Source organism: Sus scrofa, chromosome 10 (assembly GCF_000003025.6).
Source record: "Sus scrofa isolate TJ Tabasco breed Duroc chromosome 10, Sscrofa11.1, whole genome shotgun sequence".
NCBI lineage: Eukaryota > Metazoa > Chordata > Mammalia > Artiodactyla > Suidae > Sus > Sus scrofa.
The window spans coordinates 20,315,651-20,340,528 of record NC_010452.4 but is presented as its reverse complement, the minus strand read 5'-3'; the positions used below and the strand labels follow the sequence as shown (position 1 = coordinate 20,340,528).

The window sequence follows — 24,878 nt, the reverse complement described above, 5'->3', positions numbered from 1 at the left end:
TCTGTGACCTACACCATAGCTCATGGCAATGCCAGATCCTTAACCCACTAAGTGAGCCCAGGGGTCAACCCAAATCCTCATGGATCCTAGTCGGGTTCATTAATAGCTGAGCCACAAAGGGAACTCGCCCACATCACTGTTCTAAGGGCTTCCAAAACAAATTTATTATAGACCAGGGGCTTAAACTCAGTTCTGGGGGCTGGAAGTTCATGATCAAGGTGCCTGCAGGGGTAGTTTCCTCTGAAGCTGACCTTGGCTTGCAGAGGTGGGCCCTCCTGCAGCCTCTTTCCAGCGTCTTTTCTCAGTGTGCTGGCATCCCTGGTACCTCTTTGTATATCCTGACCTCCTCTCCTAAAGACATCAGTGAGATCGGATTAGGACCCCTGGAAAAGAGGGTTACACTCAGAAATCTTATGGGAAACAGAAGTTACATTCTGGTTGGATTAAATACCATTGGTCAGAAAGTTCATATTCATATCATATTCATGCTCCATTTCTTCAATTATTGCTTCAAATAGTCAATGATCACAAATACTCATTTTTTTAAAAAACAAAGAGAACTGTTTCTGGAGCAAAGTGATACTGGCTAGATTATAAATTTTACCCCACAGCTGAGGACAGAGATTCACTAATTCCTCCGCACCCCTGACTGGCATCTAATAGCAGCAAAAGAAATTGCTCTAGTTTTAGGAGAAAATAAACTGAATTTTAGGGCTGAATTTTGTGACTCTAGCTTGTAACAGTGATGAAAAAATACCACAGCATCTCAATAATCTGTTTTTTACTTTGTCTATGTAATGGATTAAATAATGTGAAGGCTTTTTGGTCTCTTGTCAGCACCGGCTTTCAGGCAAGGTGATTATTTTTGATGAAATTTCATCTTAAACACTATTGGGCTCCACTTTGAATTCTGAACTAAGACTTGATCTACCACCTTGAAATATTTTTCACCTCGTTTCATCATTCCTACTTTTAATTTCTGGATCAAAGAACACAGAAAGACATAGCCTCTGAAAAGAGACCCGATCATCCTCTTGAAAACAAATTGAGAATATTTATTATTCAGGTTTGATGACTAACTGTGCATGGCAACAGTGTGTTTATTTTTATAGCCCTTCTGAGTGTTTTAAAACCGCCTCATCTCTGAACTGGTAACCCTTGAGGGCAGATGTTAGATCTACTGAAATGCATTCCGTAGGTCAAAACAATATCCGTGTGAGTTACTGAAACTCCATTAAACCTAACTAAATGTCATTTTATCTCATGGATGTGTTTGGCTGGTTTCTTCAAGAGGGAGGTACTGGAGTTAATTTGTTTTTCATTTCAAATGATTTAAAGTAGCTTCTACTAAAACAGATGACAATATCTGACATATCATATTTTACTTTCTAATTGAAAACAATGTTTTCTTTATTCTTTTTTCCCCCCATGGCAAGGCCTCCCAGTCTACCAAAGACATAACATTCTACCAAAGGCTAAATAAGCTGACATCATTGGTACCTCTCCCAGTCAGTGATTTTGGTCACTGGATGCTTCAGATGCTTCATAATTATGAAATTGATTACTTGCTCCTGTTTAAAGTGGGACACTTAAGTACTATTACCGCAGATTCAATATCCAAGCTAAATTAGTATGTGGCAGGGCGGGGATATTGAACTGAAATCTATGTACTACTATTCAGATCACCCAGTCAAGAGAACCTTTGGCTTTTCTTCTATCGGAGAATTAAATACCAACACCTTTGAAGAGTAACAAAGACTTTTAGGGAAACTTGATCTTGGATTCATGTGGGATATCCATATTCTGGACCTAATAATTATGGGAACCTCATAAAAGAAACCTTAAGAGTTATGCTTAATGGAATTTTTCCAGACAATAAAGTATTTTCAAATTAAACCTCCTTTGGTTATTATTCTTTAGTTATTTACCTTTTTGCAAAATTAAACATCCCCAAATCCTTCAAATAGAGAGCAATTTTCTTCCTTCCTTCCTTTCTTTCTTTCTTTCTTTCTTTCTTTCTTTCTTTCTTTCTTTCTTTCTTTTTCTTTCTGGAAACAGGACTAGCCTGACAAAATCAGGCTTCTGAATGATCTCGGTTATGGGGAAGCTCACCTAGAAGGTATCTGTGGATAACTGCCCCAGGTGGTAAAAGGCTTTTGGATGTTGATCACGTCACTGAATAAGTTAACCTACGACATCTCCAAATCCAGATATAAGGAGCTATTGCAACAGCCCTAGGGAGTACTTATGCTTTGGGGACTTTTTACAACATTTATACTCGTTTCCATTTGGTGTTTGCTTTATTTTAGCCTGAAAAAACTTCAATGCTGGAGCCTCAAGCTGCAAACCACGAACACCTTCAACAGGTGCTCTTTAGAGCTGGAAGAGGTAGATTGGGGAGCTGCCTTCATGGAGAGGTTGTCACCCAACATATTAAAAGACCCCATGGCTCGTTCTTAAAGCAGCTGTCCTCAGGCAGGTACTGCCATATATATTTGATGGATGTTGTCCCCAGGTTTCTGGAACCACATAAAACAAAGCCTGGGTACCAAATCATGGAAGAATGGGCTTAAATTGGAAACATGCATTTTTTTGTCATCACTAGTCAATGCAATAATGCACAGCAGTAAAAGCTGCACTTTTGCTGGAAGCCAGTTGAAATGTGAGAGGTCATATTCACTCCAGAATTAAGGAACGTTTCATGATTTGAATCCTACCCTTGCTGAGCACAAAACCAGGTGAAGTTGGCTAATCATCATCAAAAGGATGACTTAAGCCAAGACACATGGGTCAGTCTTTCTTGCTGCTGGTGATGGTAGATGATGGTGATCCTGTAACAAAAGAGGTTTAAGGAGTCATCCTAAAAGGCTGAGTTGTTGTTGTTGTTTTGTTGTTGTTGTTTTTTTAAGTCGTCTCTGTAAAGCAAAAAAATTTTTTCCCTCATTCTTATCATTAGTTGTTTGGGGGACTGAGAGACCTGGGACCTTTGAGTTATTTTCTGGCAATTTTGAGAACACACAGATGCTCTTACAGGTGGTGCCCATCTTACAGATGAAGTGACTGCCATCACAGGGGCCAATTGTGAGACATGGGAATGACATAAAAAGTCATCCTTCTTTGCAAAAATCTGTTTATTTTACAACTACATTATAAGATGGATGGGAAGGGTTAGTTTGGCAGATGAAGTAGGACGTAGGAGGAACTGTCACCTCTGCTTGTCCCCCGGACGCTCCACCTTATGTGAATAACTGCAGGAGATGCTATGCACAGTGGGCTATCTGCAGGACGTGTTTTACACGAATGATTATTATACTATGCCTATGAGTTCAAGGTATGAGTCCCATTTTTCAGGCTAGGTTCACGTCACCTGGATGGGACAGAGAAAAAGCTTAAGTCTATGTTTCTTTGTCTCTGAAGGCTCTTAAAGTGAGGACAAGAGTTCCTCTTTCAAAGAGCTGTCCTAAGGTTTAAATGAGCCATGATACACAGAGTGCAGCTCTAAGGAGTCCTGGCCCTTAGCAAGAGCTCTCCAAAGGGTCCACTTGCATCGTAATAATGGAAACGCTCATTGCAAGGAGGACTTCCAGTCTTACTTCTAGGTACTAGGACAATTGCTCTTCACAGGCTGCAGCTAAGACGGGTTGTGATGATAATAATCGTGCTACCCAGGGCCCGACTCTGGGACCACACCTCCCTCTATCTCAGATGGAGGCCTCTTGAATGGGGGTAACGGAACGGCGGGAAATGGGGCAGCTTTGAAAGCTGATTTCAATAACAGTTCTTTGTCATTTCCTGCTTCTCTCTGTGCTCACCGCGCCTACGGGAGCCTTCCTGTCCTTCCTTGTACACACGCACCAGACGCACCAGACGTGCCTCTTCCATTGGCTGCCGGCAGGGGTGTGACCGGGGCGGGGGGAGAAGGGGGAGGCTGGGCAGCTGTGTCCCCTTGGCTCCCCAGCCCTGAGCCTGCAGACAGTGGTGCCCGGAGGAGGGCCCCCAGCCTGCGGGATCGTGGTTGGATTGAATTGATCTTCACTTATTTCCCAGGGAGAGAAGTCTGCATACACCTGTCTGCTGTCATTACTATCAGGCCAGTTATTGTTACTCTGCGGACGAAGGCTGCCCAGCCGGAATTTTGGAAGCAGAGGAGTCAGAGTCAGAGGAGTCCAGCATCTCCCCTCGGGCTTTGGTTTGCCCTGACGGTATGGACAGGTGTGTCCCAGGCATCCACAGCCGTGCACAAATCCACCTGAACCTTAGTGGCTTCCACTCTTCTGTCCCACGAGTGGAGACCTAACTGCTTTCCCCTGATGACACCCCTTGTCAGCAGGAAGGAGTCAGAGTGGTCGTTGTCCCTTTTCCCGCATTTAGAGTCTCCAACTCTAGACAGGGGGACTGAGGCAGAATAATAACTCCGGGAGTCAGTGTAGGAGCATGGGCTTCGATGTGTTCTTTGATGTGGCCATTGAAGAACATTTGTGGCTTAAGGGCTCCAGAGGGTAACATCCCCACAGGCCTTGTTTACTATAGGGAGTGTACCTACAGCCAAATGGACATTAATCTCTAATCCCCTGTGACTCAGTTTACGGGAAGAAAAGGGCAAAGAAACCATGAGGTTTATGGGGCATTTCCACCCCTAAGATCCCTGTTGGACAAGGAATGATACAGGTAACTGGGCAAGGCCAGTGGGAGAAAGCCACATCTTTCTGGTACCCCTTCCCTATCTTTAAGGGATTAAAAAAACCCGTATAGGACAATGGGGGGGCCTCTTCTTCCCCCTCCCAGCTGTCCTGGGAGCTGTTTGTTTTCCTGTAATAAAGACTTTGCTTGCTTGCTGGGGAAAAACAAAACAAAACAAAACAAAACAAACAACAAAAAAAAAACCTTGGTGGCTTCAAACTATGATTGACTATTTCTCTGTGATTCTGTGGCTAAATTAGGTCGAGCCTCTGCTAGTCTTTCAGGGGTCACCACTTGGCTGCCTCCAGCAGGCAAGGTGGCTGGGAGCCTGGCAGAGCTGGGCTGCTCCCCACGTGGTACCTTCATGCCAGACCTCACGGCATGGAAGGCTCAGGGCTGTCATCCAGGGGAAGGAAGGAAACCACCGCAAGCCTCTCGCACCTAGCATCATTTCCACGACATGCTGTTGGTCAAAGAACGTCACAAGGCCAGCCCTGACTCAGGGGAAGGCAGAGACCCACTTCAGGAGGGAGGGGTGGCAGCATCACGATGCAAACAGGCTCCAACTGTTTCCTCCACCTTGGACACCAAGCAAACACAAAGTGCCAGGATACACGATGTGCAAGCACCCCAATGGTGATGCAGATGCTAGAGACGTTTCTACTTAAGCTGAGCTTTGTCTTAAAGATAATTCAGTACAAACATGCCATCGGGCTAATTTGGAAGCATTCCACATAAGACATGGTTTAGGTAGCTCATTCAAAGATGCAGAATCGACTTGCTGGTCAGTCTGTAAGTAACCCCCTATGTGGGGCATGTCCCTGTGGAATCATTCATTTATTCATACCTGCATACATTCATTCATATATATACCTGAATGTGGATTCTGTTATAAACTAGGTACTGGAAGAGGGCGAATAGCTAGATTGACTAGACAGCTTTTCTAACTTTAAAATATTACCATTGACAGTTATCTTTTTCTTCTTACCATTGTTGATTTCAATGGAACCAACTTCTCTGTGATTTTTTTTTTTTGTCTTTTGGGGCTGCACCCACAGCATATGGAGGTTCCCAGGCTAGGGGTCCAATCAGAGTTGCAGCTGCCAGCCTACACCACAGCTCATAGCTATGCCAGATCTGAACTGTGTCTGCAACCAACACCCCAGCTCATGGCAATGCCAGATCCTTAACCCACAGAGCAAGGTCAGGGATCGAACCTACATCCTCATGGATACTAGTCAGTTTCCTTTCCGGCGAACCACAACAGGAACTCCTAGTTTGTAGTTTTTTTAAGTCAGCTACTTAGTTTTGTCCTTTATGCAGGAGCTTTTTTTGCCCTTTCCATATAAGCCCCTATTTAGAAGTCGTAACTCTAGAAGGACGTAAAAGTGAAGAAAATGTCTTATGACAGCCTCCGCCTGCAGACACCTGGAGACAGCCGTCTTCCTGGGCAAATGCTTAAAGCAATATCAGAAGCTGAGGGAAAGCCGAAGATGAGGACACTCCTAGGCTACTGAGCTGTGACAGCTTAGGAGAACATCTATGACAACTCACACAAATCTTGGGCACGTGTGGATTTTGCTCCTGGTGGCAGGTACACACAACAAGCAACATTCGTTCATTATTTGTTCGCTTATGCAGAAAATACTGATTGTGTTTTTACCCTATGTGAGGTCTGCTCTAGGGGAGGGCTTTTGCAGGGAAAGGAAAAAAAAAAAAAACAAAGTTCTTGCTCTCATGTAACTTCAATTCTAGTTCAGAGAATCAGAGAGCAAAAAATGTATGGGACTTGTCAGGTAGTGATGAGCGGTATGGAGAAAAATAAAGTGGCCATCAGGGAAGATGAGGGGAAACCAGCAAAGAGACTGAGAAGGGCTGGATGGTGGGGGTAAGAGGGACATCAGGATGGAAGGGCATCCCATTGGGTGGCCAGTGTTTCGGGAGAAGGATACAGTTGTTTCAAAGGCTGCCGAATCCCCAGGACAAGCCATTGTGTTTGGCCATGTGGCCACTGGTGACCCTGACACGAACTATTTCATGGAGTGGTGCGAGAAAAGCCGCATTAGTTGGATTTCAAGAGAGAACAGCAAGAGAGGAAAGGGAGACAGAGAATATAGAAAACCCCCTTATGGAGGTTTTGCTGAAAAGGTTCAGAGGAGCACGATGGTAAATGGAGGGAGGGAGAGAAGGGGTAATTTGGAGGGTCATTTTATACCATAGGAAAGAGGCAGGACGTTTGGTGCTGTGCAAATGACCCAGTACAGTGGGGAGGCTGGTGGTGTGGAGGGGAGAGAGGTGATTTCCAGGATGATGTCCTCGGGTATTGAGGAGGACAGATTGCTCTAGAACCGATATAAAAGTTCACGTCAGGAGTTCCCATCATGACGCAGTGGTTAACAAATCCGACTAGGAGCCATGAGGTTCCAGGTTTGATCCCTGGCCTCGCTCAGTGGGTTAAGGATCTGGCATTGCCATGAGCTGTGGTGCAGGTTGCAGACGCAGCTTGGATCCCGCATTGCTGTGGCTGTGGTGTAGGCCAGCGGCTACAGCTCCGATTAGACCCCTAGCCTGGGAGTCTCCATATGCTGCAAGTGTGGCTCTAGAAAAGGCAAAAAAAAAAAAAAAAAGTTCACATCATTAACTTTTGGAGCATGTATCAAAAATGTATGTGCATATATTTAAAATTTTTGCTTATAAGCTACTTTAGTAGCATGTTACATGCATTTCAAAAACATATAAAATTCTAACCACATCTTTGGATAAAATATATATACACACACACACATACATAAGGAGTTCCCATTGTGGCTCCGTGGTAATGAACCCAACTAATATCCAAGAGGACGCAGGTTCGATCCCTGGCCTCGCTCAGTGGGTTAAGGATCCGATGTTGCCATGAACTGTGGTATCGGTCACAGATGAGGCTTGGGTCCAGCATTGCTGTGGCTGTGGTGTGGGCTTGCAGCTGTAGCTTGGATTCAACCCCTAGCCCAGGAACTCCATATGCCGTGAGTGCGGCCCTAAAAAGCAACAACAACAACAAAAACAAATAGAAGACTCAATAGTTCCCCTCCTGGCCACAGAGAGAGTCTTACACACATATTCCTTAAAGTGCATTTGCCCTACGCTGGGGTTCTTAACTTTAGACAAAGTCACTGTTTGACACCCACTCACCAAAAAGCAGTTGGAAGGAAAGCAGCGGCCTTTTAGATTGAGAATCTGAGGTTTCCTTTTATCTTCTTTTCTGTCTAGGGAAGTGTGTTGACTGTAAGCAAACCTTATGAAGAGCAATGACCTTAAATGGAATGTTTGAGAAGATTTAGTTAAAAGGATCTTCCAATGCTCCTAGAAGTTACTTTTGCCACATGTAATGCTACACACAAAAGCAGGATTGTAAAATGCAAAACAAACCACAAAACCCCAGGATGAAGAATAACCACATTTCAATTTTATTTGTGGATATTGAGTCGCTTTTTAAACACAGGTCATTCCTGTGGCATTCTCAAATCTGTGACTCAAAGACAAAGGGGCACAACCCCTCAGAGGTACAAATGAAAGCCTCTTGCCCCATGATGGCAAGAGTAAGACAGGTACTTCTTTTTCTCCATAGTTTCTGTTGTTAAAAAAACAAAAATGCAATTGGCAGTTAATGGGCAAACTAAAAACATGTCCCCAAGTTGCAAAGAGTAAAGACTGTAAAGACAGGCACTGGAGTGTCTCCCAGAAGACAGTGTCCTCTGGAAGGTATTTGTGCTATTTATGAGGCTGAAATTACTTGCACAAGAAAACATTGTTCTGTGGTTGGATAGCAGACTACAATAAAACAATGGCATCAGGAGTTCCTGTCATGGCGAAGTGGTTAACGAATCCACTAGGAACCATGAGGTTGGGGGTTCGATCCCTGCCCTTGCTCAGTGGGTTAACATCCGCGTTGCCATGAGCTGTGGTGTAGGTCGCAGACGCAGCTCAGATCCCGCGTTGCTGTGGCTCTGGTGTAGGCCGGTGGCTACAGCTCCGATTAGATCCCTAGCCTGGGAACCTCCATATGCCACGGGAGTAGCCCCAGAAATGGCAAAAAGACAAAAATGAAATAAAACAGTGGCATCAAGTTGAACCACTGCCAACATCTCTGTCTTCATGGTGGTCAAAGGGATCCTTCCCTTGGTTCAGCATCCTTCCCACCTATAAACTGATGTCTCCAGGTACGTCAGAGAAACACGCACGTACAGCCATCCTGTTCACGGTTCCTCGAGAGACTGGATGGTTCTAAATGAGCCTCTCCATTGCCGGGGGAGCCATCGCGCTCCACATCTCCACCCGAGAACCATCCTTTTCCTGGCGGCTCGGGCTGTAGGATCCCTGAGTTGCCCTTTTGTTGGCAGTGACAACGGAAGCAACCACTGCCAGAAAGAGGATCAACAACAGGGCTAAGGTCACTGCACCGATGGCGGCGAACACCTCCGAGAGCAAGTCTTCTGCCAGCTGCAAGGATGGAAATAAATGCCATGTAAGTCACAGAGCCACGGAGAACAGGCAGCACAGGGGACCACTCTGGGATGAAAACCAAGCAAAGCGCGGGCACCACCTAGTGCTGCAGAAAGATCCAGGTGTGCAAGGAAAGCCAAGTGTTCCTGTTCCCAGATTGTGTGACCAAGACTATGTAACTGGGGGCAGACAGTGAGGCAGGAAACATCTACTATGTTGCTCTGAGTCTAATCCCCAGTGACTGAGAGCTTTCGCGTGATGTCAGGGTCAAAAGTCGAACCCACATGTACAGCGTAAAGGAGTTCTGCACCTATTGAAACGTGTCATTCATCATCTCTTAGCTCCCTGGCTTCAGGTTCTGATTCTACCCTGAAAGAATGGTTGTTTTACAGCTTTCCTTGGGAACAGAAGGAAATCAAATTAGTTGGGTCTCATGGGAAAGATTGCAAGACACAGGATGGGCGGCCATGTGCTGGTTTCCCCATGATCACCTTGATTTGGAGTCGATGTGACAGTTGAATGGCTGTAAAGGCACATGAGCTCCCCGGTGAACCAAACCTCTAGCAACGGAAAACCGCAGGTGGAGAAAGCCAGGTGGAAGGAGCCTTGAACACGGCAGTTGGTTTAAGGTCAAGTGCCAAGCACTTTTTCACAATAGGTAGCCTGAGGCTGATTTGGTTGCACAAATATTGAAGACGAGGAAGGAGTTGCTATTTGAATTTCTCTCTCTCTCTCTTTTTTTTTTTTTTTTTTTTTTTGGTTTTTAGGGCCACACCTGTGGCATATGGAGGTTCCCAGGCTAGGGGTCTGATCAGAGCTACAGCTGCTGTCCTACACCACAGCCACAGCAACACCAGATCTGAGCCACATCTGTACCTACACCACAGCTCACATCAACGCCAGATCCTTAACCCACTGAGGGAGACCAGGGATCGAACCCACAACCTCATGGTTCCTAGTCAGATTCGTTTCCACTGTGCCACCATGGGAACTCCGCTATTTGAATTTTTAACAGGTTTTCAAAGAAATATTTCTGTCAGGGTGAGTAAAAGCAGGAGTAAATTACTTTCCCTTCTTGTTTAGCTTTCGTTCTCCAGGACCCAGTCCTTGTTACATAACTAAGGTACTCCTATAAATGGAATCTGGATTTAACATCCTAGGGAATTTGAAATAACTTCATTCTCCCTAGTGTTTTGCTGCTGTTGTTGTTCACCATGCTTTGGTTTAAACCATGTAATTAACACAATCCTGTAATTCCATATCTCTCCAGAAGATTGTCTTAGGTGTACTCCCCACGAGCCTTGTTCTGGCTCCTCAGTTTCTTCATTCATTCAGCCATACTAATTGGCCATCCACTATAAACATTTAACTGAGCTGGAAATTAAAACACAAAGATAAACCAAGGTTTGAAATTTGGAGCTCAGATCGTGGGGGTGGGAAAATGGAAGACACACACACATACACAAATAATCACAATCCATGATAGACTCATGTTATGATTGTGTCGTAAATGAACCACATAGGGGCAGGTAGAGTAATTTAGTATGAGGCATGAGGAGTTCCTGCTGTGGCTCAGCCGTTAACGAACCCGACTAGGATCCAGGAGGACTCGGGTTCCCTCCCTGGCCTTGCTCAGAGGGTTAAGGATCTGGTGTTGCTGTGAGCTGTGGTGTAGGTCACACACAGGGTTCGGATCCCGCATTGCTGTGCTGTGGTGTAGGATGGCAGCTACAGCTTCGATTAGACCCCTAGCCTGGGAACCTCCATGTGCTACAGGTGCAGCCCCCCAAAGACCAAAATATAAAAATAAAATAAAAAAGAATGAGGCATGAGATTATTCTTTGAAGGATAAATGGACATTCAAATATTTGAAGCAGGAAATTCTATTTGGATGAAACAATGTGAAATAAAAGGACAAGGCTATAGAAGAGTCATTAGAGTTTGGGGAAACAGTAAGACATTCAGAGTGACCAAAGGTATATGGTCCACAGATGTGTGTATTTAAATAGGGAAAGGACTTTAAAAGTTAGTGAGACAGTGATCAAGCAATGAATCTTGATAAGAAATTTGAAAGCGGGAGTTCCCACTGTGGCTCAGCGGAAACGAATCTGATAGGAACCATGAGGATGCAGTTTCGATCCCTGGCCTTGCTCAGTGGGGTAAGGATCCGGCGTTGCTGTGGGCTGTGGTAAAGGTCGCACATGCTGCTTGGATCTGGCCTTGCTGTGGCCATGGCGTAGGCTGTGGGTACAGCTCCATTTGACCCCTAGCCTGGGCACTTCCATATGCCATGGGTGAAGCACTAAAAAGACAAAAGAAAGAGAGAAAGAAAGAGAAATTTGAAAGCCACATTAAAATTCAGACTTGGTCCTGTGGTCAGCGGGAGCCAGTGAAGATGTTTGCACAAAAGCATGATATGAGCAGGTCTGTGTTTTATTATTATTATTATTATTATTATTATTATTATTGTCTTTTTGTCTTGTCTAGGGCTGCAGTCGCAGCATATGGAGGTTCCCAGGCTAGGGATCTAATTGAGCTTTAGCGCCGCCTACACCACAGCCACAGCAACGCAGGATCTGAGCTGCATCTGTGACCTACACCACAACTCACGGCAATACCGGATCCTTAACCCACCGAGAGAAGCCAGGGATCGAACCCGCCACCTCATGGTTCCCAGTCAGATTCGTTATCCCCTGAGCCACGAGGGGAACTCCTTTCTATTTTTTATTTATTTATTTGTCTTTTTGTCTGTGTTTTATGAACGTGGTGGAGGGTGAGTGAGAGTGAAGTGGGGCTGGAGGCCGAGGAAACAGGATTTGGTTGTATCAGTCCTGAGGAAATGACCTGGGTCTAAATTTACCAGCGGAGTGAGACTTGAAGGGAAAAGGCTGAGAGAGACTGCAGAGCCGGAGTCCCTCCATGTCGGATTGTGTGCGGCTGGGCAGGAGCAGAGGGCATGAGGATAGGCACCACAGGAGGTGGCTGTGTGACGGGGGTCCCACCGACTGGGGTGAGACGCTCAGGAGCAGACCCGGGTCTGCACAGGAAGAGGATGAGTTCGGGTTGGGAGAAGCTAGTGTCCGGTACCTGGACAACATGCAGGGCTGTGGGGCTATTAGAGAGAAATAAGTAGAATGCGTGCATGTGCGTGCGTGTGCGTGTGTGTGTGTGTGTGTGTGTGTGTGTGTGTGAGTGACTGGGTCACTTTGCTGTACAGTAGAACATTGACAGAACACTGTAAACCAACTATAATGGAAAATATAAAAATCATTTTAAAATGTTTTCAAAAGGAAGAAATGAGTTATCTTTTGGCACAGCAGGTTAAGGATGCAGTGCTATCATTGTAGTGGCTCGGGTTGCTGCTGTACCATGGGTTCCATCTCTGGCCTGGAAACTTCTGCATGCCATGGGTGTGGCCAAAAAAAGAAGGAAGGAAGGAAAGGAAGGAAGGAAGGAAGGAAGGAAAGGGAGGGAGGGAAAGAAGGAAGAAAGGAAGGAAGGAAGGAAGAGGAAGGAAGTAAGGAAGGAAGAAAGAAAGAAACAACACTCCATTCTCCACTTACACATTACTGCAAAAGATTCTGGATTATAAGTTGTACAGTGATTGGAGAAAAGCCTATGGAGTTTCATAGAATTCAGTCATTTGGGAAAAAATGGTTTCGCACACCTAGAGGTCAGGTTCTCCAGCCATACTGTGTGGCAATGACATCCTTTATCTGTAAGGACACCTGTGGGCTGGGAAAGATGAAGACAGTCGTAGACCTTGGCCTTGAAAGCTCAAGTCTGGGACTCGCAAGGGCTTTAGAGAGTGTGACACTCTTTGCCTAGATGCTGAATGCTTCTTCATCTGCCCAGTACACTGTCTTCGGGAGTGAACGGCTGTTCTGCTGGGTGGGCGAGGGGGTAGGGTCCACACCCACACAGAGAAGAGAAGAAACACTTGGTTTGCCTCTGTTTTATGAACGTTCCTAGGCTCTTCTCATTCAGCCTGAGAACAATCCATGGGGAAGCCAGTACATCCTAGACCGTCTCGTCTGCTACGGGCAGCTGGAGGTGGGGTGTGCGTCGTGGGTGTAGGTGCCGAGTTCTCATTGGAACCCCAGTTCTGGCGGAACCAGAGAGCTGATCTGCTTCACATATCTTGGGACCTGCGAGGAACCAAGCTCTTGTCTGTGCAGGCTCCTCTGCTCTCGGAATGTGGTGAGAACAGAAGGGCCAGCTTGAGGCCTGAGAGCAGCCCCCACCGCCGGAAGTGCGCTAAGCCAGGGAGGCTCAGCCTGTCCCTGCAGGCTCTGGGCTTGATCCACCGCCCTGCCCCTCCAGACACTCAGGCTCATTACCCGCAACACTGGATCCCAGCTTCGACCTGCAAGGATGGACGTAAGACACACAGAGGATGCAAAGGACACAGAGAAGAGCCTAGCTAAGTCTCCACCCAGGAGAAGACGAGCAGCCAGGAAGATGCAATTTATCACCGCCCTGATTCTATTTACTTCTGAAGGATGAACTAGAACTCCCTCGACGCCTGGCGCTATCACCGAGGAGCCAACCTACAAACCTAATATTGCCATTCCGAGCTTCAGATACAGCTTTTATCAAATAGAGCACGTCCCTGAGCCCTGGAGGGGAGCAGAGGAAGTCGGGGTTTTGAAATCGCCCCTGGAGGGGCCCTCTGCTTTTGAATAACTGTGGTTGAAAGGCCTTTCTCGCTCTGCTCTTCTTCAACCGTGCTTAAAATACACAGCCCTGGAACGGGTCTTTTGATATTGAATCTGCTACGACGCATGAACTGACTGCCAAGTGTGGACCTTCCCGAAAACCAGCGTGAGTTTAAGGCCAGGCCTGTGTGGATGGGTGGGGCCTCTAACCTTGCACAACCCTTTTTTTTTTTTTTTTTTTTTTGAACAACCTTTTTCTGAAAAGGTATACCCCACATTAATTAAAAATTCCATGCAAAGTTATTTTCTCAAGGCTCATGCTGCAATCTCTGTATTTCTATGTTCGCATCTTGTTTAAATGAACATCCTCTACTTGATTAAACGGTGATGACGGTGAACTAAAGCATGCTTTAGCTGCAGCAGAAAATAAATAGGTGCTTCATTTTTTTTTTCCATAGAAGATTCATTCTGAAACATCGACTGGCCGTGACCTATATATGACCCGAGACAGGGGGACATTCTGAGAGGAAACTGTCACCTGAGACTGGAACATGATTAGTTAACCTCCGGAACCAGTGCTTCTTCCAGGGAAACAGAATGCGCCTGCTAAACAGCCAGAAATGGGTTTGAATCCAGTTCTGCCACTGGTGTCTCTGCTGTTTGCCCCCCTGTAGAGCAGGCAGGATGCATTTGCTCTGAAAGCATCCTCGGAGCATCCTTCTCTGAGGGAGGGGCAGGGGCAGGATCAGAAAGGGACCCAGTCCCCGTGGCCACGTTTATTGATCCTCCTCCCACCACTGACTTTCCAAGTCCCGCTGGGGCGTCAGAACTCCCACCGGATGCCTCCCGCTCCCGGGATGTGTTGGCACTCAGAGCCCAGCCTGGGGGCCAAGGGGCAGGCCGGAGCCTCCTGCCACCTGACACCCGGCCAGAGCCAACAGGGGCCCGAGCCATCTGGCCACTGGGCCCACCGCTGTCTCACTAGCTGACTGCTGATTTTGTTCATCTGATTTTGAAAACACAAAACGTGCTGGCTTGTCTGGGAAGAAGTAGTGAGACCATGTCTGTTCTCAGCACCAGGTCCTGCCTGTCATAATATTTAGGGTTGAGTCGGAAGAATGTGAAAATGACCAACACATCGGAAGAAGCCCGCAAATAATAGGACTTCTCAGGAAACGTGACTTCCTATTTCCAGGTGAAAAGCAGTGAAGCCGTAAAGCTTTGACTTCAGATGAGGAAGTTCTGGACCAAGCCTGTAGTTACCATTTTTGGTGCATATTTTTAAAAAAATTTTTCCCTTGGATTTTGTAAAATCAGTGGAAGTATGTTTGGGGTTGAAAACAGCAGCAAAGTTGGGAGGTAGAAATTGGCTCTGAAAAACACTAGGGCGGAGTGATTTCCTTCAAATCTGCTTTGAGTTTAGTTTACAGGTCAATTGTGTGAAAATGTCTGGATGTGTGGAGACACCTTACGATGGAAAGTTAACGTGTTTGGATGTTCCAGTTGATTATAGGTAAATTCCAGTTTCAATAAGTGATTTCTGAAACGTGTGTGTGTGTGTGTGTGTGTGTGTGTGTGTGTGTGCGCGTGCACCGCAGTGTTACAGGAATAGCTAAGTAGGATTGTCGTGTCCTCTACTCTTAGGGGCATTAGTGATTAATGGAAAAAATACTCTAAAGAGGTGTTCTTACAAAGCCAGTTAGAATATTTACCTTCCGCCTGTATAGCAAAAGCAAAATGAGGACATCTCTTCAACTCCCACCCTTCAAATTAAAAAAAAAAAAAAAAAAAAAAAAAAGGAGAGAGCGAGTGAGGACAGTGCTTGTGAATTACGATGCTAACAAGTAAGTCTTCAGTTTGGTAGATGGTAAAAAAAAAACCTCCCACACAGACCTGGGTCCTTGAACTGTATCTTATCAGTGAATTGCTAGAAACAGCTGTTTCCATAGTAATACTGAATACGGGCCAAAACTCTGTTTTTAAAGTGAATATTGCTGCAACAGCCAGTTTTCAACCATAAATTCACTGTCCACTTTGCAGTTAAAAGGGGAGAAGCTGGGAAGCTGAAAGAGGGCCTTGGGCAGCACCCTGGCCAGGGATGCTCCTGTCACCGAGTAAAGGGCTCAGGTTTGGGCAGGTCCCCTCAGGGCAGGTGACAGCAGCAGGGACCAGGGGACCCAAGGGTGTCTGAACCGCAAGCCCAGCAGCATTTTCTCCTCAGAGCCCTGTCTTTCCATCCACTGCTCTGCTTCTCCCAGAAAACACAGGCCCTGGAGGAATCTGTAGAAAGTCTTTTGATCAGTTCTCCCCACATAATTATGATTCCTTACGACTCTACTGATTAGGGGCTGTCTTGACAGCCTGGAGATGGAACAGCCGGGCTACACAAGGTGGTTCAAGGCACCAGAAGGGCTCTGGGCATCTTCTAATGCGAGGCCTTGTCCAAGCAGCTGTGGCAGCTACTGTGGCCACACAGAGGACGCATGAGAAAAGGAACCGGATCCAGCATAAGGCTGCATGTTTGGAGCTCCCGCCCTGCTTGAAGCCATCAGCCTCTTTCAGGGGCCATGACTACGGCCAACCACCAACCCCAGTGTGACACGTATGGGCTTTTAGGGAAAGAGCGTAATTACTCTGGGATTTGAGGGGCGCTGGGACATTGGTCCTACAGAGACACAGTTATTTCTGCATTCAGCAGGTAATCCTTGAGCATGTCCTCCATGTGTGAACACAGTGAGCGCTACGACCTGGCAGTGAGACTCCGCGCACGCCTCCAACGTTGGGTCTGGAACTCTGCTCTGATGGCTCCCAAGCTCTTTCCTACTGAGGTCCCCAGATCTTAAGCAGAAGCACAGATGCAGCTAGAAGTCTGGAGACGCTGCTTCCATATTTCACTCTCCTCGAGCAGGTGGTGGAAGGGATGTAACTGTTTTCCGAAGCCTTATGAATAAAAATTCTCTCTCTCTTTGCCTCCTATGAGAACCAAATCCCAGCAGCCCAAACTCGGATTTCATTACGTTTTTGTAAATTGTTTAAAGACAATTGCTGCCATTCCTGCCGACCCTAGCTTGGGGGTTGCCAGGCGCTGTAGACGTGAACATTCCATTTCTCCAACGGCCCAAGATGATCCTTCCTGACACCTTCTCAGGGAGCGTCCCCCATCGCCTGTTGCCACTGCAATCAGCTTCATCTCTCCAGCATGTAGAGCCTGTGACACCCATGCAGTCCCTGGCCTCCCCCGCCACAGCGGAAACTCCATCAGGGTGCAGCTTCATCCCATCGCAACCCTGGTTAGGACACTCTATGGCATGGGTCGTTAAACTGTCCTCTGGCTGTTTTCTTGCCCCAGAATTGACTCTGTCCATCCAGCCCTACAGACGAAAAGGAGGTGGCTTGCCTGGCTGGGAAGCCCAGGGATGCTAACCATATCAGCCCCTAACCATAGCAAGTCTAAGCTGCTATTTTTTATTTACTTACTTATGTTTTGCTTTTTAGGCCGCATCTGTGACATGTGGAAGTTCCCAGATTAGGGGTTGAATCAGAGCTGCAGCTGCCGGTCTATACCACAGCCTCTGCAACTCAGGATCCAAGTTGCATCTGCGACCTACACCACAGCTCACAGCAATGCCGGATCCTTAAGCCACTGGTGGAGGCCAGGGATTGAACCCACATCCTCATGGATACTGGTTGGTTTTGTTACTGCTGAGCCACATCAGGAATGCCTACGCTGCTAAGTTTGAAGTCAAAGCTCTTTTTGAATTTGTCCCCATTTCTGTGCCAAGGTCATTATCAGCTATGCCCAGCCCTCCAGCAAAGCAGGTGTCATTAAGGCCCATCTGGAACAGGAACCATCCGCTCCCACCCATGCCACTTTTCCAGGTTGAAACACATCTTTCTTTGGACTTGCCCTCTTTTCAGAGCAGGAGCAGGCTGCAGCTGCCCTCTGCAGACCTCCAGGGCCTGTGTGGCTCTACCGCAGTGTCAACGGACACCTGATACCCAGGGCTCAGCAGCCTATAGAAGAGCCCTGACCCATCTGCTCTGTTCATCTCAGGTTGGGCCACCTCCAGCCCTCTCCTCAGGGCTGTACAGATGAGCATGGGAACTTTCCAACAGGACAAAGTGCTTTGCACAGAGGGGTCCATCTATCGTTACGGACTCAGCGGCCCGTGATGCTTAGTGCTCTGTTTAGCAGGTCACTTCAGTTCTTTCCAGTGGGAAGAGCGCTCCACAGCCCGAGCAGTTTATTGGCAGTGACATTCACTCACTTGCTCGTGCATTCATCCTCTCATGCAATCATTTTTACTGAAGGCCTTCAATGTCTCGGGTGGCTCGCCAGGTCCTGCCCCTCCAGAACCCAAAGGCACGGTCATCGTTGATAGGTTCCCAGGAGGATGGAGACAGACCCCCACCCCCACCGCCCAAATGTGGCTCTTCATCCTGGAGACCTGCTGTGGACACCCTCTCCCAGAAGGCAGAGGCTCAACTTGGGCAGCAAGAAACAATGGCCTGTGGAAAAAACTGCCTGCATAGATTAACCTCCTACAAGGATTCATTGCCCTGTCCTGGGACTTGACCCCCTACCCTTTCTTGACCTTCCCCTCCTTCTTCGTTGTTCCTGCCACAAGTTCCTGCCATGAACTCCATCCAGCCACAGATTCCCGCCACGGGTGCTTTACAAGCCCAGCACCTCCTCAGAGCCAGGGCTGGCACCATCTCGAATTCAGCCCCTGCCCCTCAGATGCCTTCATAAATCTCTTTTGCTTTGCTAACTTCCTTCCTGGGCCAACCCAACAAGCATCTCTAAAGACTTGACCTTGGAGTAAGATGCCTGGGTTGGGGCTGCTACTCAGATGACCACAGTTTCTGAGAGGGGTGTTCCCGTGGAGGTGAGAGGAGGCGGGAGGAGAGAAGGTGGACTTCCAGACATCCTCCAGTTTTCTCAAAGAAGATGCTAGGAGCATGAGCCAAGGAAAGGTGTTGAAGGCGAGGAAACGGCATGACCCAAGTCAAGAGGGTGAGAAGCACAACGAGGCCTGGGGGGTTGTGAGGGGATTTGCTTCTGCAGAGTCACACGTGGAGAAGGAGCAGCAGCCCCACTGCCGGGCGAATATCCACCCAACTAGATTCCATGCCAGGAAGCTCTCTCCCTCACCTCAGTGAAGCAGAGCCAAAACCTCCTGAGAATTTCTACCCCATCATCACCATAGTCTGTAGACTTTAAGAGTATGTCAATTGATTTTATATGTCATTTCAAAAGCAAGAGACTCTTCAGCAAATGAGTTAAAAAGGCAGAGGGACTTCTGAGATTAAATGATACTAAAAGGACATGACAGTTTACACCTAAAGGCAATTGACTGTAACCTGGATCAAAAAAAAAAAAAAATCCTATTGGGACAATACAGATCGTATATGAAATGAACAACCTCTTGAATGCCACGCTAGTATCATGGCTGTAGAAGGAAGTCCTTTTTCTTACGACATACTTGCTGAAATATTTAGGGGTCAAGTGTCATGTCTGTAACCTACTTTCTAAAGATAAAGCAGAAAAATGTGTGTATCCAGAGGTGAGAAAGGGAGAAAATATCAAAAAAAACCCATGAACTAGAGGAAGAGTACATATGTGTTCATTGCACTATTTTTTTTTCTGATTTTCTTTAGTTTTCATCGCTCCCCTCCCCCCAAATGTTGGAAAAGTAATATTTTTAAACATGAGGGTTACGGTGAAGAGAATTCCTCTGGACCCCCTATCCGCAGGCCTCGCTTTCTCTTTCTCTCTCTGTTTGTTCCTCTGCTACCCAGGTCCGACTTCTCTCTCTTCTCTACTTTTATTGCCCAGTAAATCTCATTCTCATTGATGGTTTTGTCTCCCCCACTGGACACTAGGACATTCACGGATCACGTCTTGGGCAGTTTCCTCATATATCTGGCCCTAACCCTCCTGCCAGAGCCGTGTGGCATGCCAGGGGCCCAGTGGGTATTCAGGGGCATGCTCACCATCTCCTGGCATCATCCTTCTTGACCTAAAAGGACTTCTTCCTTCTCACCACCTTTGCTCAGCTAGTGAAAAGCTGCTATTAATTCATTCTCACATTAGGCACGAAAAAGAATGCCAAATCCTTGACATCCTTGTGGCTTATCGCATGGCCTTTTGGCAAAGGTAATCTAGTCTGTGTCATTGTATTTATGGGCCCCAAATCAGAACCAGTTGCCAGAGTAATGAAGGTCTATTGGTTTGTGTCGACTTAATCCATGTCTGGGGGGCTTTGGGGGCATATAAGGATAATTTGACCAGCAAAAGGAAAGCCATAAAAATGATCAAAAAGCTAACAGATATGCTGAGAACACCAAGCTTATTTTACAGAGGATTTATGGCCAACTTATCAGAAAATTATTTGGTCCAAGTCTACATTCAAATATATCCCTCAGTAATTCAGCAAAGATTCCAGCCTCAGAAGAAGGAGGAAAAAATGAAAGAAAAAAAAAAGGCCTGTATAATGAGATACCCCAGTAACCCCTAACTTGCAGCACATGTAGTTTAATTTTCAACAGTTGTGAGACGGCAGTAAATCCAGCTTTTGAATAACGAGCTTCACTTCTACCTCAGACCTGCCTTAGGTTAGGAGAGCACAAAGGCCAACAGCATCGTCCCTTGTGACCTACCTGCCTCTGTGTTTATTAATCGAAGCGAGCTTAAACATCCACCTCCCCAACGGCAGCAGTGCCAGCTCCTGCTGTGCCCCCAGTAGAGCTGAATGCCAGCTCATCGGGCTCCACCACACCATGTCAGTTTCACCCCAGGCCCGGCTCCAGGGGTTGTATTTTATCGACCAGACTCAAAGTGGCTTCCCCTCGCGCAGGTGATAAAGTGTGGCGTCAAGTCACCCAGGTGAAATGTACTTCCTTAACTTTGACAGCTTGTCATTGAGGTCCTTATTTATATAATCTATTGTGCCATTTACTCTATTCTGATTTTAAAAAGCAAACAGAGAAAGAAAAACACTCTTGCTTCCAGCGTTTCACGGATGAATGTCTCTACCCTGAACCTTCGCTTAAATAATCTCGGAAGTAGCTGGGTCCATTGTCACTGTTGGTTGACGTCACATAATCAGATGTTTCAAGTCGGCCTCATGGAAGATGAAGATGCAGTGAGAATCTTTTCATGGCACAGCCTCCCCTCTTCAAAATCATTTGAGACTCGGTTCCTCTGAACAACAAGGAACCCTCCTTGAAGAGGTTGGTCAGATCCCAAAATTACTAATGTCCATGAGCTTGTCGCCACTTAAAACACCAGGTTATCTTACAACCCGCAAAGGCAGAAACCTTTATATTGGGACGATTTATCAAAATAATATTTAGTTTGAAAACTCCAGAGTTCGTTCAGAAGTCAGGCTTTTGAATCCCAAACAAGCCATTTGGTAAAACATCTACAGGATGAAAACAAACCCCTTAATGTCAATATGACTATTGGCTTTGCTCATAGTCCACCTCAGTGTCCCCAAATGCAAGTGAAGAAAGGCTATGTTTACATGGCAGTTGAGAAATAGACATCATTCCTTCTTGGAGGGACAGAAATAAAGTCTACCAGCATTTAACTAGCAGTTTAAAAACATAGTTCAGGAGTTCCTGTCATGGCTCAGTGGTTAACGAATCCTACTAGGAACCATGAGGTTGTGGGTTCGATCCCTGGCCTCACTCCATGGGTTAACGATCCGCGTTGCCGTGAGCTGTGGTGTAGGTTGCAGACGCGGCTCGGATCCTGCATTGCTGTGGCTCTGGCGTAGGCTGGTGGCTACAGCTCTGATTGGACCCCTAGCCTGGGAACCTGCATATGCTGTGGGAGCAGCCCAAGAAATGGCAGAAAGACAAAAGAAAAAAAAAAAAAAAAAACAGTTCAGCTACAATTGCCTTATCTCTATGTATTAAGGTAGCATAGAATTGAACAGCCTATTATCCATTAGATCAGACAATAGAGTGGTCACGGTTGTACTTTCGGATCTCTAAGTGCCCCAACACAGGGCTCATGTTCACCTTTTAAGATAATAGTTTAGGAGATCCTTGCCTGAAAGTTCCTGCCGATTCTCTACAAAGGCTCAAAGGACAAACCACATGAAGACACGGCTTCTCTTTTTGGCACCGACTAATTTTTAGCGCGTATTTTAATAAAATGAAGATCAGATACTCTGTTTCCTACCCAGCGCAGAGACCTTTCCAAGAAGAAATGAGATAACCCAGGAAATACGTTTAATTATATTTTAATTCTTTTTTTTTTTTTTTTTTTTTTAGGGCCACACCTATGGCATATGTAAGTTCCCAGGCTAGGCATCGAATCAGAGCTACAGCCTCCGGCCTCCACCACAGCCACAACGACTCGGGATTCAAGCCTACACCACAGCTCATGGCAATGCTGGATCCTTAACCCACTAAGTGAGGCGTATCGGTGTTTAATTTTTTTAGGACTTTGCCTGTGAGGGATCGAACCCTTGTCCTCATGGATACTAGTCAGATTCGTTTCCGCTCTGCTATGACAGGAACGCCTATATTTTAGTTCTGTAACTTGCTATTAATTTTCCAAAATGTAAGGTTTTCCTCTGGATAATCTCTGCTGATTGCTACATTTTCTCATATTCTGGGTCATATTGAAACTTTAATGACTTACATTCTTTTCCTCCCTGAATTTTGGAGTCATTGCCCAAAGAATAGTCCCTTCCTAACTTAAATAATCGGAAACACATGGAAATTTTGTTTTCGAAACTCCCAAAGAGACTGAGAACTGAGAATTCCAACCGTAAACCCAGCCTCTTTGGTTTTGTTGCTTCTTTTTCCCAGACGCCAGGATAACACTCCTCTTCCCCCTTTAAAAAATATTTCCCTTGGGTCTATAACTTTTCTGTCCCATCATCATTTAGATTACTTGTCCTCAGGGGTACGGCTGTGTTAAGAGCCTCAGGAAGAAAGCCACGATGAGTCACCAGCCTTGCCAAATCCTCCCCAATTCTGTTTACGCGGATGGCTGCCAATTTTCCAAACGTGCTCAGCACTCGTGTTCTTTTCAGGGTCACTCTGCTCACAGAGCACAGATTAAACACAGGGCCTCAGCACGGCCAGTGATGTGAGGCGAAGCATTTATATTCCACAGGCAGCGCTGGGTGTAAAAGGAAGCCATCTGCTAGGATTTCACTACACAAGGCGTGGCTCCAACGCCCAGAAGAGAACAAGAGCACAACAGGGCCCACCTCCGTCCACCACTCCTCTTTGTCTGGCAGACCCAGAGCGAAGGCACCTCCACATGACGCAGCATCTTTCTTCTTAGAGGTTCTTAGAGGTTGGCCCTCCAGCCAACAGTTTCACGGTTCTCTTTCATTAACATGTCTTTGCTACCATTTTTAGGGCTCTTTTCCCCTTCTCAGGAATCTGGAATAAATCTGTTATTTCTACTACCGAGAGGGCAGCTAGGTCTTTGGTTACTTGTGCATGCGGCCCAGGCAATTCATCTTTTTGAAATCTGGTCCTTTTTCTACAATGAGATTACTCATTAAAATACTCGGGAACTAAAAGGTGGTATACAGGGAAAAAGGAAACATAATTACAACCCAAGGCGTTAATACACCACAGCATCTGACACACCACCTCGTTTTAATCGTCACAACAGTCTAATGATGCAGAGATCACCGCCCTTATTTAAAAGATGTTTTTAAGCAATTTGTCCCAAGTAACACACCACTGCTAAACAGCAGATCTGGTATCTAAGTTGTCAGTGTTTGTTCAGTTATGCACAGATGCAACCTAGGGAGAGTGTTATACAGATGTAACCCCAAATCTGCCCTGAATTTCAGCTAAGTTACTCTTATTTGACATATTTGCACACTGCGAGATGAATAATGCTTATTTTATTGTTCAGGTCTCTCGCTATGGACTGTACTTATACAATCAGTCAGGCTTCCCTGCTTATCGGTGTTTGTTTAATTTTTTTAGGACTTTGCCTGTCAGAATAAGCTCCAACAAAGTAGGCTGACGGGTGGAAGGGTTTTGTTTGTGAGTTCTGGGAAGGTGCCTGGCACACAGTTGCTGTCTCGGGGATAAGCCATCTCTAGAAGCGGTGCCTGCCTCGATGCTGAAAAATTCAGCAGGAGAACAAAGACAGGGACGCATAATTTGCAACTTTTGGTCCTATGCTTTTCGCACCCCAACATGCCCATCAAGACACACAACAAGGAAACAATGCAGAAAATCCCCCGGGGTTGTTGCTTGAATGCAACAGCCCTGTGCTACCCTCCAGTTTTAACAGGATGTGATCAGGCGATGATTAAGAAGGTAACTGTCTCTGCGCTTCACAGTGTCAGGAAACAAAGTATCAAGCCAACAACTCCCTTTTTTAGGTGCAGCACTTAGATTGCAGCCATGTATTCCTTCCAACTGTAAATACGAACGCTGAAGAGAAGAAAGATCTTCATTGGCTCTGGGCTGCCTGAGCTCAGCAGATTACATGACACGCTGGCATGATTTGCTGAGATGTAGATAATTGTACTTCTTGTTAACAAGTTTCCATGTATTTTTTACCCCATCAGCAGGTTCTTGAATCCATGCCCAGATTAGGTTTGACTAACATCAGCACAATTTGACTTTGATGGAGAGTTTGAAATGTATAATTAAAAATTGTACATCCGTTTGCTAATTTCTGAGTCAAAAGAGCTAATCCTTTTGGAAGCCACAGCATTTATCCCTGGCTCCCCAAACACGTGGGTTCCTTTGCCTCTGCCTGAACGAAGAAGTTCATCATGTTTTTCGGATGCTGGGGACCCCCCAGGGGTAAACCAAGGAGGCCTTTCACACCTCATCCATCGCCAGAGGATTTAAGGTTCCAAGAACTCGGGAGAACGACAGAGTTGTTTTCAATACTCCTTTTGAGACACTAAGTTTCAAAACCATTATAGAGGAGCTCCTATTTTCTTGGAGATTTTTTTTAAAAAATGGCCTCAACATTATTTATGGGAAAACATGCGTGCATCTTTCACGCTATATAAAGTACCCAAGTGTCATTTACGGTTCTCACAT

General features: G+C 46.1%; 1 protein-coding gene across 1 annotated transcript in view; it reads right to left on the bottom strand.

Annotated features, from left to right (window-relative positions):
- CRB1 (crumbs 1, cell polarity complex component) overlaps positions 7,990 to 24,878 on the bottom strand; it is a 195,294-nt gene continuing 178,405 nt past the window's right edge. The window contains exon 12 of the mRNA XM_021064482.1: positions 7,990 to 9,162. Within this exon, the coding sequence (XP_020920141.1) occupies positions 8,947 to 9,162 (216 nt within the window). The 3' untranslated portion in view covers positions 7,990 to 8,946. The remainder of the gene's footprint in view (positions 9,163 to 24,878) is intronic.